Source organism: Loxodonta africana, chromosome 10 (genome assembly GCF_030014295.1).
Source record: "Loxodonta africana isolate mLoxAfr1 chromosome 10, mLoxAfr1.hap2, whole genome shotgun sequence".
NCBI lineage: Eukaryota > Metazoa > Chordata > Mammalia > Proboscidea > Elephantidae > Loxodonta > Loxodonta africana.
Window position 1 is genome coordinate 43,174,614 of NC_087351.1, and position 19,142 is coordinate 43,193,755.

At 37.0% G+C, this 19,142-nt stretch overlaps 1 protein-coding gene across 4 annotated transcripts in view; it reads right to left on the bottom strand.

The window, feature by feature from the left end:
* The window catches only part of HECTD1 (HECT domain E3 ubiquitin protein ligase 1), a 96,419-nt gene that overhangs the window by 52,612 nt on the left and 24,665 nt on the right, over nt 1-19,142 (bottom strand). For all 4 annotated transcript variants that reach the window (XM_010588571.3, XM_023546072.2, XM_010588572.3 and 1 more), the window contains exons 3-10: nt 15,395-15,629; nt 9,525-9,752; nt 8,279-8,560; nt 7,911-8,181; nt 7,015-7,091; nt 6,831-6,929; nt 2,515-2,629; nt 1,767-1,941 (exon numbers count right to left, since the gene is read on the bottom strand). In XM_010588571.3, the coding sequence (XP_010586873.1) occupies nt 1,767-1,941; nt 2,515-2,629; nt 6,831-6,929; nt 7,015-7,091; nt 7,911-8,181; nt 8,279-8,560; nt 9,525-9,752; nt 15,395-15,629 (1,482 nt within the window). The remainder of the gene's footprint in view (nt 1-1,766; nt 1,942-2,514; nt 2,630-6,830; nt 6,930-7,014; nt 7,092-7,910; nt 8,182-8,278; nt 8,561-9,524; nt 9,753-15,394; nt 15,630-19,142) is intronic.

The following is a 19,142-nucleotide window of genomic DNA, read 5'->3' on the forward strand; positions in this document are numbered from 1 at the left end:
ACCCCTTGCTTCCATTCAACCCTCACATCTAATTGTCACCAGTCCCTATATAAGCCAATTCCTAACCACTTGAATCTGGTCCCGCCAATCCGTAAGTAGTCTGCTCCTATTCTTGCCCTCCTCAGTCCTCTTCTCTATCCTGCTGCCAAAGTGATTTTTAAAAATCACAAATTTGACTGTGTCAAATTTTCTCACAAGTGTTTAATAATTCTTAATGGTAGGGTAAAGTCCACACTCTTTAACATGGTCTCTAAGACCTTCATAGGTCATAAAAGACTCTTGCTGCCTACCTTCTTAACATTTTCACTGAGCTTTCCAAACATATCCTATACTCCAGCAATAGCAAAAGGCTTACAATTACTAACAAAACACAGTCATTTATTCGGTAAATACCTACTGTGTACCTACTAAGTATCAGATCCTATTCCATACCTTCTTGCCTTTACAGGAATACAGCAGTACACACTGAGTTTACTTTAGAGGGGAGACAGAGAATAAATCCAGATAAACAAACAAAATAATAATAATAAAAAAAAATAACAAGACTTCAGATGGCATAAGCTCAGCAAAGACAATAAAACAGGACGATTGATGTAGTAAATTTTAATTAGGTGGACCAACTCCAGTGGGTAGAACATCTCAACTGAGACCTGCTGTTGGAAACAACGAACCATTCAAAAGATCTGGGGACAGAAAGTTCCAAGCAGAGGGAAAACAAATGCAAAAGCCCTAAGGCAGGAATCCTCTAAGAGTGTTTCCAAAACAGAGAGAAGGCTAGCATACTGTTGTGTAATGAGTAAGAAGTTAGTTAAGCTAAATGAGGTGTCATGAAGTTTGGTGGAGCTTAAGTAAGGCCTTGGAAACCTGAGTTAGGAGTTTTAGTCTAAGGCAAATTGGAAGCTGCCGGAGGTTTTGAATCAGGGATATAATTATGATTAAAAAAAAAAAAATTCTGCCTAATATGTACAAACAGATTACAGAGGGGCAATAGAGAAAAAGAGAAGGGAGACTAGTTAAGAAGATACTGTAATAGTCAAAGTACAGGTGATGGTATAGCATGGACCAAAGAATTGGTACCAAATGGATACAAATGGCAGGCTATGGGCATACTGAAAAGGGAGAGCCACTAGGACATGCAGATGGATTGACTCATGCCTCTGTGACTTTGCATATACTGCTCCCCATCTTTATTTCCAAATCTGTCTGCCTACAAAACTCCTAAGTATCTTTTAAATTTCACTTTTGCATAAAATCTTCTCCAATTTACCCAGTGCAATTAGTTGTTAAACCATCCATATTCCCAAAGAACACGGATTACAGGTCTACTTTATCACTTACCACTCTGAATTGTTACTCAATTATCTTCCTCACTAGCCTGCAAGAAGTCTGCAAGCAAGAGCCAAGTCTCATTTGTCTGGGTATCTCTTTTACTGGCTATCTCACATTGACCCTACCAACAAGCCTCCATGAAACTCAATTAATGTTTGGTGTACTTATCAAAATTTTCTACAGAGTTGATATTCAGAGAGCTATAAAAAAAAAAAAAAAAAGTGTTAGAAATCTAATCCTTTTGATTTTCTAAACTACTTCTCTTCTTAAGTGAGATCATCAGAAGAAAAGATGGCTCTCCTATTCCAGGCTAATTTTTATTTTTACCACACCTTTTCAGTACTAAAACAAACCCCAAAACCGTTCTGGAAAAGGGGGAATAGATGAAACTACATAACTGGTGAAAGGTAACAAATACAAATAATATAAATAACTACCTTATTGAAGGCAGCATAGTTTGCTGAAATGTTTGCGCAAACACTGGCAATAACCTCTTCAAGTATATAGGTGCCATTTCTGGATCTCCTTTGGGCTCATTACATTCTTCTTCATCTTTGTTTGTATCTTTCTTTTTCTTGTCATCTCCTTTATTAACTGGACACATCCAATCACCTGCAGAAAAAGTATTTTTCAATGAAACAATTTTTGCAATCTTTTTATTTCAAGGAAAAAAATCTTAAGATGTGCCCAATTTCAAACTATAATGATCTCTAATTAACAATAATTAAAACGAAATTAGGCCACCGTATTTCCCAAGGTGCTTGTAAGAATACTAAACAACACTAGCACCTCCAATGAGCTGAATCACAAATTAAGGAGATAATTGTAGACAGTCCACTTGATTCTAAAAAAGACTTCACAGAGGCTCTGCATTCATTAACTCGGTGAAAGCTTTTAAGTTTGGTCGAGCTACTTTGTCTCACAATATCCAGCTTGTCTTTATGTAACATTCCCATACCCCTTGAACTTTTAATTTGATCGTTCTGAATTCATGCAGCCACAGCGTCAGAAAACAGAACAGTATGATGTTAAAAGCTTATCAAACGTAAGGGTATACTTACGTAATTATTTGACACCACAGGACTAGTTTATTTGCATAAGGTTAATATGTCTACAAAAGCTGCTTCTATGGAAATGAAGCTGAAAAGTAATAGCGGGTTTAAAAGGAAAGAGTTTAGCACTCACCTGGAGACTGGAGAATAGCTACCACTTCACTATGGCCCCTTTCTCGAGCTTTATCTAATGGAGTTTTCCCATCTTCATCTCTCAGGTCTGGGTTTGCACCATGCCTTAGCAGGGTCTAGAGAAAAAATGCATTAAGTTTGTATATAACAATTAATATCTTATTTCTCTGATATTCAACTTTGCCAACCAAAGTTTTTCCAGAATTACTTAATTAAGCCGATACGAATCCAAATCTCTGTCTTGGCACTTACCACCTTAAAAGTAACCTATTCTTGGCATCTCCTGCCTGGAGGGTAGATGAGAGGGTAGAGGGAGTTAGAAGCTGGCGAAATGGACGTGAAAAGACAGAGTAGAGGGAGAGTGCGGGCTGTCTCATTAGGGGGAGAATAATTGGGAGTATGAGTATGAGCAAGGTGTATATAAGTTTTTATGTGAGAGACTGACTTGATTTCTAAAGTTTCACTTAAAGCACAATAAAAATTATAAAAAAAAAAGAGAGAGAGAAAGGATAAATCATAAAAAAAGTAATCTATTCATATCCTGAAAAACTTAACGGATTTATTTCACTCAGTTATTTAGTATCACTTCAAATTAAGTATGTTCACATCTGAACCCATCATTTTCTCCATCAAACTCCTCCCCCCACAACTCCTTTACTTTCCCAGAGGTACTATTAATCAGTTTGTCACCTTTAATTAAAATTTATATTATCTGATAGTAATCATCTTCATCATTTTCTACATAATGCTGTCTTAGTTATGTAGTGCTGCTATAACGGAAACAGCACAAGTTGGTGGGTTTAACAAAGAGAAGCTTGTCCTCTCGCCATCTAGTGGGCTAGAAGTCCAAATTCAGAGCACCAGCTCCAAGGGAGGGCTTTCTCTCTCTGTCGGCTCTGGAGAAAGGTCCTTTTCACCAATCTTTTCCTGGTCAGGAGCTTCTCAGCACAGGGACCCCAGGTTCAAAGGTGTACTCTGCTCCTGGCACTACATTCTTGGTGGTATGAGGTACCCACCCTCCTTATCTGCTAGTTTTTATATGTCAAAAGAGATTGAATCAAAATACAACCTAATCCTGTAGATGGAGTCCTGCTTCACTTAACATAACTGCCTCTAATCCTGCCTCATTAACAGCACAGAGGTTAGGATTTACAACACACAGGATAATCACATCGGATCACAAAATGGTGGGCAACCATACAACACTGGGAATCATGGCCTAGCCAAGCTGACACACAGTTTCGGAAGACACAATTCAACGCTAACAAATGCCAATTACCAAGTTAAGTCAATTCTTTGACAAAAACATCACCATTATCTGTCCTTCATCTCTATTCCCACTGTTACCACCCTATACCTTTCACGATATCACATTCAGATTATTAATCATTTACTAACTGATCTGTCAACCCCTTCTCTCCATTATAGATGAAGACATTTGACTCCTAAGTTTAAAAGCTTTTTTACAGACTCTCTACTGTTGACTACATCACATTTTAATTTTTCTGCTTTTTCAAAGTACTCCATAATCTGGTCCCCATGACCAGATTAAAAACTTAGTTTTCCCAATTGCTATTTCAGGCTAGTTTCTTTACTGGCCTATGACACAAAGTCATTATGTCAACCACTGTGTCTCTGCTTCTATTCTCTCCTGGCAGCTTTATCCCCTTAAACTGTCCAAATATTACTCATGTATTCATGCTGGCTCTATTACTTAATGCCTTTCCTAAGCACTTCAAGTTTCACTAATTTGCCCTTTCTCCGTATCAATGTAATTATTTTAGAATGAACTATAAAATTTAGGTCTTAAACACTAATTCCTATCGGTCACCAATTTTTTAATCAATACTGGACTCTCTCCCCAGAAGACCATAAGCTCTTTTGAATAGAGAACACATCTTACATTTTTCCTGTACTTTTAGAGAAACAGTTTTTGAGCTTTGTTATGATATAATAAGTAGTTAGTTATATTTGACAACTAAATAAATACATACACACATCAGAGAAGTATGCAGTAGTAGTTAAAAATGCCAGAATTAAACTGCTGAGATTTGAATCATAATTCCATATTTTATTAAATCTAGAATGCCAGATTACCACTGAGAAAGAAAAAAATGCCAATTAAATTTCCAAACAATGCTTAATCTTGGAATTTCTTTTTTTTTTTTTTTTTTACCTTACTGAAACTTTTTTAAACTCAGAATTTTTTTTCGTTTATCACTGGGGCAAATATAAATGAAATACAACAGGTATTTCTGTAACTTTTTTGCATAATTATTTTTACTTTTCAATTCAGAGTCACCAAAATTTGTGTTTGTACACACAAGATTGTCATCTCTGCCATAAAGAGTATTAGTGATGCCCCAGTTCTTAGAGGGCTCCTTCACTGGCAGAATATTTCTTCCAAGTTACTAAAATCCACTTTGCAATTTTTATTCCATGAAGAGGCAATGATAACTATGCCACAACATCTATATGGCCAACAGCAATTATATTTTCCTATTTCAGGGATATTAAAATGTGTGTGTGGAGGGGTGTCTTAGAATCAATTAAAAACCAGAATTATCTGTGAAGACTAAATGAAACATAAACATGTAAAATGCTTAAGACACTGCCTGGCACAAAATAAGTGCTCAGTGAGTATTACCTATTACAGCCTATCATTGTCAGGAATGGCAGCTGCAGCTTCCTGTGGGCTGCTGTGTGATCAAGATAGGTTGGGGTTAGATGTAATACACTGGGCTCCTTCTCTCTCATTCAGTCACTAACTATCCTACTGCCCTGGTGCCAATGGGTAATACACTCAGCTGCTAACCAAAAGGCTCGGGGTTTGAGTCCACCCAGAGGTGCCTTGGAAGAAAGGTCTGGTGATCTACTTCTGAAACATCAGTCATTTAAAACTGTAGGGCACAGTTCTGCTCTAACACACGAGGTTGCCGTAAGTCAGAACTGACTTGACAGCCACTGGTGCCAGATAACACTGGTAAAAAAAACTACAGCTCAATATATCTTTTTTTTAATTAACTGTCCAACTTGAAAGATACCTGAAATAGAAACTGTAAAACCTCCTTTACTGATGCAGTGCTACTTAATCACCCTTAGATGCATCAATCTCTAAGAACCATCACACTGACAGAATTCAAACGTGAAGAAACCACTTTACCAGGGTTTGAAAAAGTTAAGTCGTTAAGAAAATGTTTTCCGTAAAGATGATAGTAATAGCAGTTATCAACTGAGTACCTACAATGTGCCAATTATTACAGTAAGTGTTTTACACGTATTTTTTCTAATTCGAACAATAATCATGCTAGGAATATAACAGTATACCCATTTCACAGGTAAAAGTGCAAGTCAAATTTGCCTAAGGTCACGGAGCCTGGTGCGAGCATGAGCTGGGACTTGAACCAGGTGTGCCTGACTTCAAAATGGGTTAACATTGCACCATTCCAAATTGCTTCACAACAGGAAAATTCTAGAGACCTAGGTAATACATTTGGCTTGACCCTTATCATCTGACCTCTCTGGACTTCAATTTTTCTAACTGTAAGAAGAACTCTCCAAAGACCTGTTCGTCTAAGAGTCAAAGATGTTATGATTCTTCTGCAAACAAAATACTTGCTTTACTGATAAACAGAGTTGAAATACGCATAAAGTTATTCATCGCCAAAAGAAAGAAACTGCAAACAATCAAGTGTTCAACAATAGGTGACTGGTTAAATACACTTGTAGTACATCCACTCAGTGTAAATACAGAGACGTAAAAAAGAATTACACTATGTACTAATAGGAGGAGCCCTTGTGGTACAGTGGTCAACTGCTCGGCTGCTACTGAAAGGTTGGCAGTTTGAACCCACCAGCTGCTCTGCGGAAGAATGACGCGGCAGTCAGCTTTTATAAAAATTTACAGCCTTGGAAACCCTGTGAGGCAGTTCTACTCTGTCCTATAGGGTCGCTATGAATTGGAACTGACTCAAAGGCAACAGGTTTTTTTGGCTATGTACTAATAATAGAGAGAGGTCTCCAATATACAGTAAGTGAAAAAAGCAAAGCACAGATGAGTGTACATAACATGTCACATTTTGTAAGAAAAGGAGGAAAACAAGCATATGTATTTGTTTTTCTTATGTTTATATTAAGAAACACTGAAATGATAAATACAAAAAGGTAATCATAAGGCTTACTTATAGTGAGCAAAGAGAACAGAGTGGAGACAACAGCATGCACGACTTCTCAAAATAAGAAGTTTTAAATTATTCTAATTTTGGAACCATATAAATGTTAAAAACTAAATTAAGACTTTTAAAACTTGGATTTTACCTTTGCTACTTGAGGTCTTCCAAAGCATGCAGCATAATGTAATGATGATGACCTCTGACCTCTGTTAACATCAGCACCTCTCTCACAAAGAAATTCTACCTGTAAAATTATAAAGACTCATAAAGCTGCCTTATGAATATTCCTATCTTTGATTTAAAATACAAGCTGTTATTTATTAGCTTACCATTTCCTGAGTTCCAAAAGCAGAGGCCCAGTTTAATAGAGTCTGACCCACATCATCCATAAAATTTACTTCAAAGGCTGGATGTTTGGAGAAAAAAAAAAAAAACCTTGTTTTTAAAAGGCAATAAAATAATAGTGAACTTTTCTAAACCTTGAACCACTTAAATATTTTTTATAATTCACTAAATATAGAGCCAAGAGATTGTTTGAAACATTTAGACCTACTTTAAATTAGAAAATAATTTAAAAAAATAAAAATTAATAATTAGCAAACCTAAGATCTGCTAAGAAAATGTATGCTAGAATTTCTAAACCACTGAGGATCCACAAGACCTTAAGCCTTAAAAATAAACATGAAATAAGAGAGGGAAAAAAACCTAAAAATGTAACATAACAGTACTGGCTGCATTATTCCATAGCTGTGGGAAAGAAAATCCATGTCTACAATCAAAATAACACAAAAGAACAAGTCTGATGACTCAGAAATATCTTTTACCAATATACTTTTGCTAACCACCTCATCCAGCAAACTTAAAAAAGTTATTATACATTCTATAATTCATTGAAGTCAGTTTCCATCATTTTTGAGAAAACAGCAACCCTGAATCTCATGCGCAATTCACCTCAGAATTGGCAGACTCTCCTTCTGGAGATAAAACAGATTAATTTCAAGCTTTACAAAAGCTATACTCATTCAATAAGCATTTACTTAGATTTTACCATGCCCCAGGCTGACAATTATGCAATAATACATGACGGACAAAGTAGATATTACAGGGGTTGGCCATTCTGTTATCTGACACAATTGCTGAGAATACTTGTCCAAAAACTAGAAATTGCCTATGTAATTCCTTATGTCACAGATTTCTTTTTACTGTTTAAAAAATATTTTCCAACCTCCTGTGTCAATTGCATCTATAAGTGCATCGGTATCTTTACTTCGAATACAGTCTATCAGCTGCCGATGTGAGCGTTCCCCAGAACTATCCAATCTCCGAAGTCCTGGAATTCTTCCTGTAGATCCAGCACTAGACTTTGGTAAAGCCTTTCGCCCTTCAAATAACAGCACCAAGAGGAGGTCAACCAAACGCATGGTATCAAGCACACATCTTTCATCACCCTGCAATGCACTTTCAATTGAATCTGGAAGCTCTGATCTCAGAAGATCCTAGAAAGAAAACAGGTAGAAAAAAGTCTAATATATCTGCATTATACAAAAACACATTCTGAAAGATCAAAAAGCAAAGATTAAAAAATAGTCTTACATGTGTTACTACTGGAGAGCCTCTGCAAAGTGTTGATAGCAGACTCACAATTGTTGACACCTGGTTACTCAATTTGGAGTCTGCAGCTGTGGGAGGTGCTCCTGTGGTGCTGCGACCCGGTTTGCACGCTGATGATGGTCCTGATGCAGTACCACCAGCAGCAGCCATTCGAGACAACAGCTCCTCAGTTAATCCATGTTTGGCTAATGGAGCTGGGTCAACACCACGACGGGTAAAACGGTCAGCTAGAGAAGCAAAACATCGCAGAGCTCCATCTGAAACCTAATGATGTAAAGAATAAGCATCTGGACAAAATCCACCTAAAAAGGTCTAATATTGAAAATTTCAACACTGAGACTAAATGAGAGGCAGCTACAGCAAAGCGATGATGAATACAATCTGTCTACATTTGAATCCCGACTCTACATTTTTACTAATTATATGACCTAAGCAAGTTACTTACCTGCTCAAGCCCTCAGTTCCCTCATCTGTAAAACGGAGATAATAATAGTACGTATAGCCCTGGTGGAACCCTGTGGCGCACTGGTTAAGAGCTTGGCTGCTAACCAAAAAGGTCAATAGTTCAAATCCATCTGCCACACCTTGGAAACCCTATGAGGCAGTTCTACTCTGTCCTACAGGGTCAGTAGAAGTCCACAATACCTTGAAAGCAACAACTGTAGCTCATTTATCTCAGTTTACGTGAGATGATACATGTAAAGAACCTAAATGCACAGTATAAGATCAATAAATGTTAGCCATTACGATTGTGTACAACTTTTCCAAGGTAATCTATGAATATTAAGCAAAAAAAAAATCTGAATAGTAAAAAGGCACTAAAAGTCAAGTTGTATTTTCCAAATTATGCTAATTTGGTAAAAATTTATACATATAAATACTTTATTCTACTTCAGTGAGATCTTATTTTAAGTCAACCAAATTAGGAGAAATAAAGAATGTCTAAAATGAGTGTAAGTGCAACTCGATAAAATGATTATATATTTCTAGAATTGTTTATATTTTAAGAACACAAGCCACTTTTATAATTAAAAACATTTCCTTGCACACACACACACACAAAAAGATTACCACAGAGTGACACAAAATGAGAGAAAGAGAAAATGGAATTACCTCTACTTAATCAAGTGAAAAGTTCAAATTACAGTGTGCCATAGTTTTAAACAGGGGATACTATAACATTTTTTTTTTTTTTTTTGAAGACTAAAGGTATACAACACCAGCTTACCTGATGATCTTCATGTTTTAATAAACTAGACAGAGATTCTACACAAATTTCTAAAGAAGAATCTTGAGGTTCCATTTTGCCACAGAGTCTTGATACCACAGCCATGGCAGAGTGCAAAGTATCTTTATGAACTAGGTGTCCACTGTCACGAATGAAGGTCAGCACACAATTCAAACCGCCAGCCTCAAAGACGGCTCCTGACTCACGAGTGCATATCAGTTCTAATACCTGCAAAAACAAAATTGAGAAAAGGATATGATAAATCTATTTTTTAATTTCAGGAATTACAGGAAACATAATATACCCACCATGTTAATTAAAAAGTAATGCGTATAAAGAGGTAAAGTGAGACAGATGAAACTGATTTTGTCTTATTTAATCAAATATATCCAAGCACCATCATTCCAATGTGTAATCAAGAGAAAAGACATATTTTACATTCTTTTTTCATAGTATGTCTTTGAGATTTCATGTGTCTTTATACTTACAACACATTTCAATTTAGAGTAGCACATTTGAAGTGCTCAGCAGTCACGGATGGTTATTACACTGAACAGTGCAGGTTCAGAGGGTAAATCCTGCATGGCAAGCTAAAGAACTACAAGTAATTTTTTTTTTCCTTTTTTCTTTTTCTTCTTCTTTGCTTCTCCAGTACTATGCACTGTCCTACCCTTCACCAAAGTTACCACTTATCTACTGCCTATTTAGTGGAACTACAAGTAATTTAGCAAAAGTCTGTAAACCTCCTAGGCATATCAAAAGTTCAATAAATGCTACTTATTACTATTAGTGAACAGCCTCACACTTAATCTTTGAATATCAAAAAATTAAAAATCAACTTTTATTTTCTAAATTATGTCGATGTTGAAGTGTTCAGGTAGGACTAAAGACATTAAAAAAAAAAAAAAGGCTATAGGCTTTATAAGCATACCAGGAATTTAGACCTCCTATGAAAAAAAAAAAAAAAAAAATTTTTTTTTTTTTTATGAGCAAGAAGGAAACCCTGGTGGCATAGTGGTTAAGTGCTACAGCTGCTAACCAAAGGGTCGGCAGTTGGGATCTGCCAGGTGCTCCTTGGAAACCCTATGGGGCAGTTCTACTCTGTCCTATAGGGTCGTTATGAGTCAGAATCAACTCGACGGCACTAGGTATGAGCAAGAAGGGAACCCTGGTGGCGTAGTGGTTAAGTGCTACGGCTGCTAACCAAAGGGTCGGTAGTTTGAATCCGCCAGGCGTTCCTTGGAAACTCTATGGGGCAGTTCTACCCTGTCCTACAGGGTCGCTATGAGTCGGAATCAACTCGACAGCACTGGGTTTTGTTTTCATTTATGAGCAAGAAGAGCATTTTAAACAGGGAAATAAGATGATCATACTTCCAGTTATAACAGTGTAGAGAATGGTGGAGGGGAGAGTTTGGAGAGAAATGCAAAAATTACAGCATTAATATTTAAGAAAGGATAAGGCAATAGCAGCAGGAACAGAGAGACAAGAGGAGACAGACTAGAAAAGCATTACTCATCAGCTGCAGGTGTGGTGTGGAGGAAAAGCAATCAGGGATAAGCACTTGATTGCCCTTCCTCCACACCACACCTGCAGGTTTCCAGCTTGAGTGACTAGGTGGAGGTTGAAGCCATTTATCAAAATACAAGTTTACCTGAAGTAACAGATAATGAGTTTAGACATCCAGGTAGAGATGTCCATCTGGCCCTTAAATACTGGGACTAGAACTCAAGAGAGAGGTCAGAGCTATAGATAAAGATAACAGAGACATATACATATAAATGGTATGAAGGGATTGATGAGACTAGCCTAGGCAAAGAATACCGGCAGCCCCCAACTTACGACCGGGTTCTGTTTCTACAACTCTATTGTAAGTCAGTTCTGGACTTCAGTCAAATACCTCTATTTTTTTAGTTTTCATTATTATTGCCTTTGATCATCAATATCTTTATAAATCCAATCTTTATATGGCTTTGGGGTGTGGCTTAAGAAAGATAACATCAGCAAATTACACTCTGCAACACTGTACATAGTACGTATTACTAAAGATAAGATGTTAAAAAAAGAAACATGGATAATCGTAAATGCAGTTCGTTATAACTGGAGTACGTTGTAAGTCAGGGATGACCTGTATATGGATTTAAAAAAGTAAAAACAGAACCTTACGAAATACTATCACTTATCTGACCAGGGGCACATTAGAAGGTTCAAGACTGAAAGGGAGAAAAACATAGACCAAAACTCAAATTCCTAAAAAAGACCAGACTTACTGGACCAATAAATACTAAAGGAAGCCCCAAGACCATCCCCCTATCATACCCTTTGAAGTTGGAACTGAAGCCACTCCTAGTGGTCACCTTTCAACCAAATAATAGGTTGGCTTATAAAATAAACAGTAGCACCCGTGAACACTGTGCTCCCTTAAATAATCAACTAGGAGACCAAACAGTCAACATTTACCCTAAAACAAAGATGAGAAGCTAAGGAGGGGCAAGGAAGCTAGATTAATGGAAACAGAACAAAGAGAATGGAAATAATGAGAATTCTGACGAATTGTGAAACACATAGCAATGTCATTGACGGTATGTATAAAAAATATTAAATGGGAACCTAATTTCTTGTGTAAACTTTCACCTAAAACACAACGGAATATTTAAAAAAGAAATACTATCACTTCAGAGTAAATTAGGAAAAATCTGCATAGGAAACAGAGAGAGACAGGGTGTGACAGAATCCAAAGACCAAAATTTCAAAATGAATGAAACAGTTAACAATGTCAACCATCACCGGGATCAAGTAAGCTCAGAACTGCAAAGAGGCCATGGAGTTTGGTAGTAGGCATGTCACTGACGACCTTTTCTCCCACCTGTTTCAGGGAAAGCAGCTGAAGCACAAGCCTGATTTTAGTGGGCCCCAGAGTAATTGAGTGTAAACCTCTTGCTCCTCTTTCCAGGAGCCTGGCAATAAGCAGAAAGATATCTGGAGTGGAATCCACGGTCAAGGAAAAGGTGTTGTTTTGTCTTGTTTTTTAAAGTGGTAAATCAACAGTAATTAGACAATTTGACATTACATACCTTCTGATGTGCTGCAATAAGAACTATGCAACCTCACCTATGTAGTACTTGCCAATAAAGTTTTTAAACTGAAATTAATCACTAAGAAACAACAAAACAAATCCATAATGAGGGACACTCTACAAGACACCTGGCCTAGGCCTACAAGAAAATCAATGTCATGAAAAACAGCAGGAAGGAGGACTATTCTAAATTAAATTAGAATGAAAAGAAGAACAAATATAATGTGGAACTCTGACTGGGTCCTGATTTCTAACAAAAAGCCATAAATGACATTTTAGGAACCACTGGGCCTACGGACTGCATACTGTATTACTGAATCACTGTTAGTTTTTATAGGTGTGGTAACGGTATTATCATTTGGCAGAATGTTCTTATTCTTAGAAGATACATAACCTGCTTTCAAAACTTCAGTAAAAAATAAATATATTTATATATGTGTGTGTTTATATACATACACACACAGAGAATGTTAACAATTGGTGAATCTGAGTGAATGACACGCAGGTGTTAACTACCAAAATTTCAAGTGTAAATCTGAAAATTATAAAAAGTTGAAGAAATAAAAACAAACACCACAAAAAAAAAGAGGTCCCAAGATGTTATTCATAGGGTGGAAGTAAGGATCCAGATAAGAAAGAGTTTGAAAATATAGGTCAGTGAATATGCAACAGAGTAAAATGCCAGTCCTAGAAGAAATATGAAGTGATGAGGTCATGGGAGTAAGAAGTAAAAAAGCCTAAAACATGGCAAGGATGCCTCTTCCTTGGAAGTTAGAGACAGACAGAAATAAATCTATTGGTTCAGAGGCAGAAAGTCAAGGACATTAATATCTAGAACAGCACTGTTCAATGTGTGGTCCAGGGACCTCTGATTCCCAAGACATTTTCAGGGATCTCTGAAGTTAAAACTTTCTCAAAATAACACTATGACAATATTTGTCTTTCTCATTTTCATTATCTCACAAGTGTAGGGTGGAGTTTACAAGAAGCTACATGAGGTGTGACACTGCAGCAAACTAAATACAGAGGCAGAGATGAGAATCTAGTTGTCTTCTATTAACCCAGACCTATTTAAAAAGACCTGCAAAAATGTAAAACACCGCCACTCTTCTCACTAATTTTCTGTTTTAAAAAATGCTTATTTTTTTATTAAAAACATGTATGTTAAGGAATGGACTTATTGTTATTTTAAAACATATTATTAAGTATTTTAAATGTCTCAGTTTTAATATCAAATATGATAAATATAGATACAACCTATGGAAACCAAAGCCCTTGGGAGTCCTCAAAAATTTAAGACTTGTAAAGGGGTCGGTCCTAAGGGGCATTGGCGGCACAGTGGTTAAAGCACTTGGCTGCTATCTGAAAGGTTGATGGTTTGAGCCCACTAGCTGCTCCACGGAGACAGCTGAGGCAGTCTACTTCCATAACGACTCACAGCCTTGGAAACCCTGTGGGCAGGCAGAGCTCTCCTCTGTCATATAGCATCGCCATGAGTCACTTGGCTGCTAATCAAAAGGTTGGCAGTTTGAACCCACCAGCCACTCCACAGGAGAAGATTTGAAAACCTGCTTCCGTGAAGATTTACAGCCTTGAAGTCCTATGGGGCGGCTTTACTCTGTCACATAAGGTCACCACGAGTTGGAATTAACTCCACGGCAGTGGGTTTGCTGTTTTTTGTTTTGTTTTTTAAAGGGGACCTAAGACGAGTTTTGGAGCCCTGGTGAGTCACTGGTTAAATGCTCGACTGCTAACCAAAAGATCAGTAGTTCCAATCCACCAGCTGTTCCTTGGAAACCCTATGGGGCAGTCCTACTCTATCCTATAGGGTTGCTATGAGTTGGAGTCAACTCAATGGCAACAGATTTGGGTTGGTTTTAAGACAAGTTTGAGAGCTGCTTGCTCAGTGAAGCAGGAATTATAAAAAAAGAATCATTTAAATTTAAATGTGTTCACCCAGTACTTCCAATAAACTAATAACCCAGTACTGATACTTTCAGAGTTGCATATAGTTTAATCAGTCCCACCAAGAGTAAAACACAACCAAAAAAAAACCGAACCTGCTGCTGTCGAGTCGATTCCAACTCACAGTGACCCTACAGGACTGAGTAGAACTGCCCCGTAGAGTTTCCAAGGAGCGCCTGGTGGATTCGAACTGCCAACCTTTTGATTAGCAGCTGTAGCTCTTAACCATCACACCACCAGGGTTTCCAAAAAATCAACGGCTAACGCTAAAAGCAGCAAAAACTGTAAAGTCCCTGGGTCCTAGAACCTGACTCTGCCACTAACTACTTGTATCACTCCAAGCAAGTTACTTAATCTCACTGTACTTTACATTTTTTATCTGTAGAATAGAGATGATGATACTAACTGTACCTACCTTGTAAAGTTGTCATAAAGATTAAATGAGTTGATACATGTAAAGTGCTCAGAATAATACCTGGCACTGGTGGTCAGTGCTAATTGTCATGGTGGTGGTTGTTACTAGTTTCAGACAGAATCAGCTTGGAAAAGAACAGGGATAACCTATTCTGGTGGCCCGTATTAGTGGCCACCAGGAACAGTAGAGCACTTAGGCAGCACAAAGAGCACACCAGTGACCTAGAATTTTCCTTCAAAGATGAGATTTCTTTTTTCAAGATCCATGCTATCTCCTTTGGTGCCACTAGGAATGTGATTTGTGCCATTCTCAGCCACTCTCAATAAGAGTGATGATAGAAGCAATTTTTTGACAAAATATATTCTTTATTCTCTAAATGCTATTCAAATGGGCCAATAAATAATAAAGACTTACCTTCACACATTGTTCAGCTAGGTCTCTGCTGGTCCTGTTGTTAAGTTCAACTACAACCAAACGATTACAAAGTGCTTTTATAGCTCCATCTACCCCAACAATCCTTCGGGTGCATTCTGCTGATACATCCAGGTAGTATGTTATGGCACGGGCTGTCACCTCTAACACATTGTCGGGAGCACTTTCATCAAGAAAAATTTTGCAGAGGGCTGGTAAGAAGGTGCGAGGAGGACATCTGCATTGAATGAAATCATATTACACCTAGGATTAATAAAGTCCTAACATCAAAATATTAACAAAATAACAGAAAATAAAAGACTATAATGTAACAGTGTGCTCAATACTGTGTATGAATGTTTATTAGGTAATATTTCCCACATTGCTTTTGCTTCCACAACAATACTCACATGCTGTTTATTTCATCATTGCTGAAAATATCAATTGGAAACAGTTTAAAATAGCAGCTTTAACTTGAAATTATGCTAAAAAAATTCCTATTCAATATGCAGCTCAAATACCAATTGCACTGTAAAATCGTTCCTAATTTCCCCTAATAGTTAAGAGGTACTTTCATGTTCCTACAACCTCATAAGAACAGTTCCTACATGGCCACATCTCTCTCCCATGGACAGTGGCTGGTAGGTTCCAACCGTCAACCTTTCAAGAGGAGAATGTAGTATTTGCAAATTTAGAATAATTATGGTCCCTACTGTGCTTCCCAAAATGTGAAAAATCTCCTGAACAAGTATGCTAAGAGGGTCAGTTCAAAAAAACCCCTGAAAGTTCTAAAACCATAGGTTCCCAGATTTAAACTCTGATCAATTTTATTCAAACAGAAAAATAAAGACGGTCTACATACGTGGAAGCTTATTTTACTCTAGGTACAATGGCAAAAACAATGGACTCAAGCATATGAGTGTGTCATAAAGATGGTACAGGAACTGCATTTGGTTCTTTTATATGTAAGGTTGCCATGAGATGGAGTCAACTCAGTGGCAACCAAAAACCAATAATGAAAACCTGCTTCATGACCTTTGATGAGCTACAGTACAAAAACATCTATTGTACTTCTGGCTACCGATCAAAAAAAAAAAAACCTGTTTTTATAATTTTTGGGTTACTTTTTCAACATTGAGGAGGTATTTAAGGCATATTCTGATATACATAATCATTAACTTTTGAAACCTAAATGGTTTCAAAGAAAACCAAAGTATAGTTACTACATTGCTATTAAACTATTTATACGATAATGATTTTCTCTTTCTGTGATTTTTGCTAATAATAATAAGCTATTATTATATATACATTAACTGCCAATCCAAAGTAATTTTAGAGTGGAGAGCTAGATTAGACAAACTCCTTTCATTTGTTTGAATCACTATAGTGGAGTAAACAATTAAGGCAAATATTTCACAGCTAAATTCTTTAAAATTATTTAATATGGAAAAAACTAAAATTCACATATAAAATAAATGTAAAAGACCAAATCAGATCCCTAAAATTAAAGAAATTCTATGAAAAACTTATCAAATCTTCTTGCAACCAGCATAAATTTAAAAACTCGTGTATACATATATAAAATCTATTTGATATTTTATTTGAAATGTAGTATGATATGGATATAATTTTTACTGTATTTTATATAATATTAGCAAAAAGGTTTACATCAATAAAATCTTAGAAAGTTAACTCAATGCTAATGCACTTAGACACCTCTCAAGTTAAACATAATTACATAACAGAAAGAGTCAATCTGCTCCTAAATTTATCATGTTATAAATTCAGTTGTTTACAAATAGGATTAAAAAAAAAGAAAACCCACTTTAAGTTAATTGATCTGCTAGCAATTTCTTCAAGACTCAAACTTCTTTTCTTAAAAATGTATTCAAAAAAAGATTACCTACAGAATAGGAAAAACTTTTTAGCTATGACATTTCCTATCAGTGCTTGATCTCTAAAATCTACATGATACTGCAAAAACTCAACTACAAAAAGACAAATAACCCAATTAAAAAATGGGCAAAAAGATATGAACAGGCACTTTACTAAAGAAGGCATTCAGATGGCTAAGAGATACATGAGGAAATGCTCATGATCATTAGCCATTAGAGAAATGCAAATCAAAACTACAATGAGATTCCACCTCACACCAACAAGGCTGGCATTAATCCAAAAAACACAAAATAATAAATGTTGGAGAGACTGTGGAGAGACTGGAACTTATACATTGCTGGTGGGAATATAAAATGGTGCAACCACTTTGGAAATCAATTTGGCGCTTCCTTAAAACACTAGAAATAGAACTACCATATGATCCAGCAGTCACACTCCTTGGAATATGTCCTAGAGAAATAAGAGCCTTTACGCGAACAGGTATACGCACACCCATGTTTACTGCAGCACTGTCTACAACAGCAAAAACATGGAGGCAACCAAGATACCCATCAATGGATGAATGGATAAATAAATTATGGTATATTCACACAATGGAATACTAGGCATCGATAAAGAACAGTGATGAATCTGTGAAACATTTCATAACATGGAGGAACCTGGAAGGCATTATGCTGAGCGAAATTAGTCAATTAGGCAAATATTGTATAAGACCACTATTACAAGAACTTGAGAAATAGTTTAAATGGAGAAGAAAATATTCTTTGATGGTTACAAGAGGGGAGAGGGGTATTCACTAATTAGATCATAGACAAGAACTAGTTTAGGTGGAGGGAAAGACAACACACAGTACAGGCAAGGTCAGCACAACTGGACTGAACCAAAAGCAAAGAAGTTTCCTGAATAAACCGAATGCTTCGAAGGCCAGCGTAGCAGAGGCAGGGGTTTGGGGACCATGGTTTCAGGGGATATCTAAGTTAATTGGCATAAGAAAACATTATGCATCCCACTTTGGAGAGTGGCATCTGGGGTCTTAAACACTAGCAAGCGGCCATCTAAGATGCATCAATTGGTCTCAACCCACCTGAAGCAAAAGTGAATTGAGAACACCAAAGACACAAGGTAATCATGAGTCCAAGAGACAGAAAGGGCCACATAAGCCAGAGACTACCTCAGCCCGACACCAGAAGAACTAGATGGTGCCCAGCCACAACCAATGACCGCCCTGACAGAGAACCCCTGATGGAGCAGGAGAGCAGTGGGACGCAGACCCCAAATTCTCATAAAAAGACCAGACTTAATGGTCTGATAGAGACGGGAAGGACCCCGGTGGTCATTGCCCCCAGACCTTCTGTTGGCCCAGGACAGGAACCATTTCCGAAGCCAACTCTTCAGACAAGGATTAGACTGGACAATGGGATAGAAAATGATACTGGTGAAGAATGAGCTTCTTGGATCAAGTAGACACATGAGACTAAGTGGGTAACTCCTGCCTGGAGGGAAAATGAGAAGGCAGAGGGGATCAGAAGCTGGCTGAATGGACATGAAAAGAGAGTGGAGGGAAGGCGTGTGCTGTCTCATTAGGGGGAAAGCAATCAGGAGTATATAGACAGGTTTTTTTTTTTTGTATGAGAGACTGACTTGATTTGTAAACTTTCACTTACAGCACAATGAAAAAAAAAAAACCCGGAATAAAAATGGATTCAAGTTTATATTATGACCCCTTATCTATTAATTTTTATTACGATGAACAAGCACAGCAAATATATTGGCAATACATCAAATTAAACCATACAGAACTCAAGAAAGGTCAAGATTATCAAAGGTGTTGAACAATGTAACTCAAACAGATAGT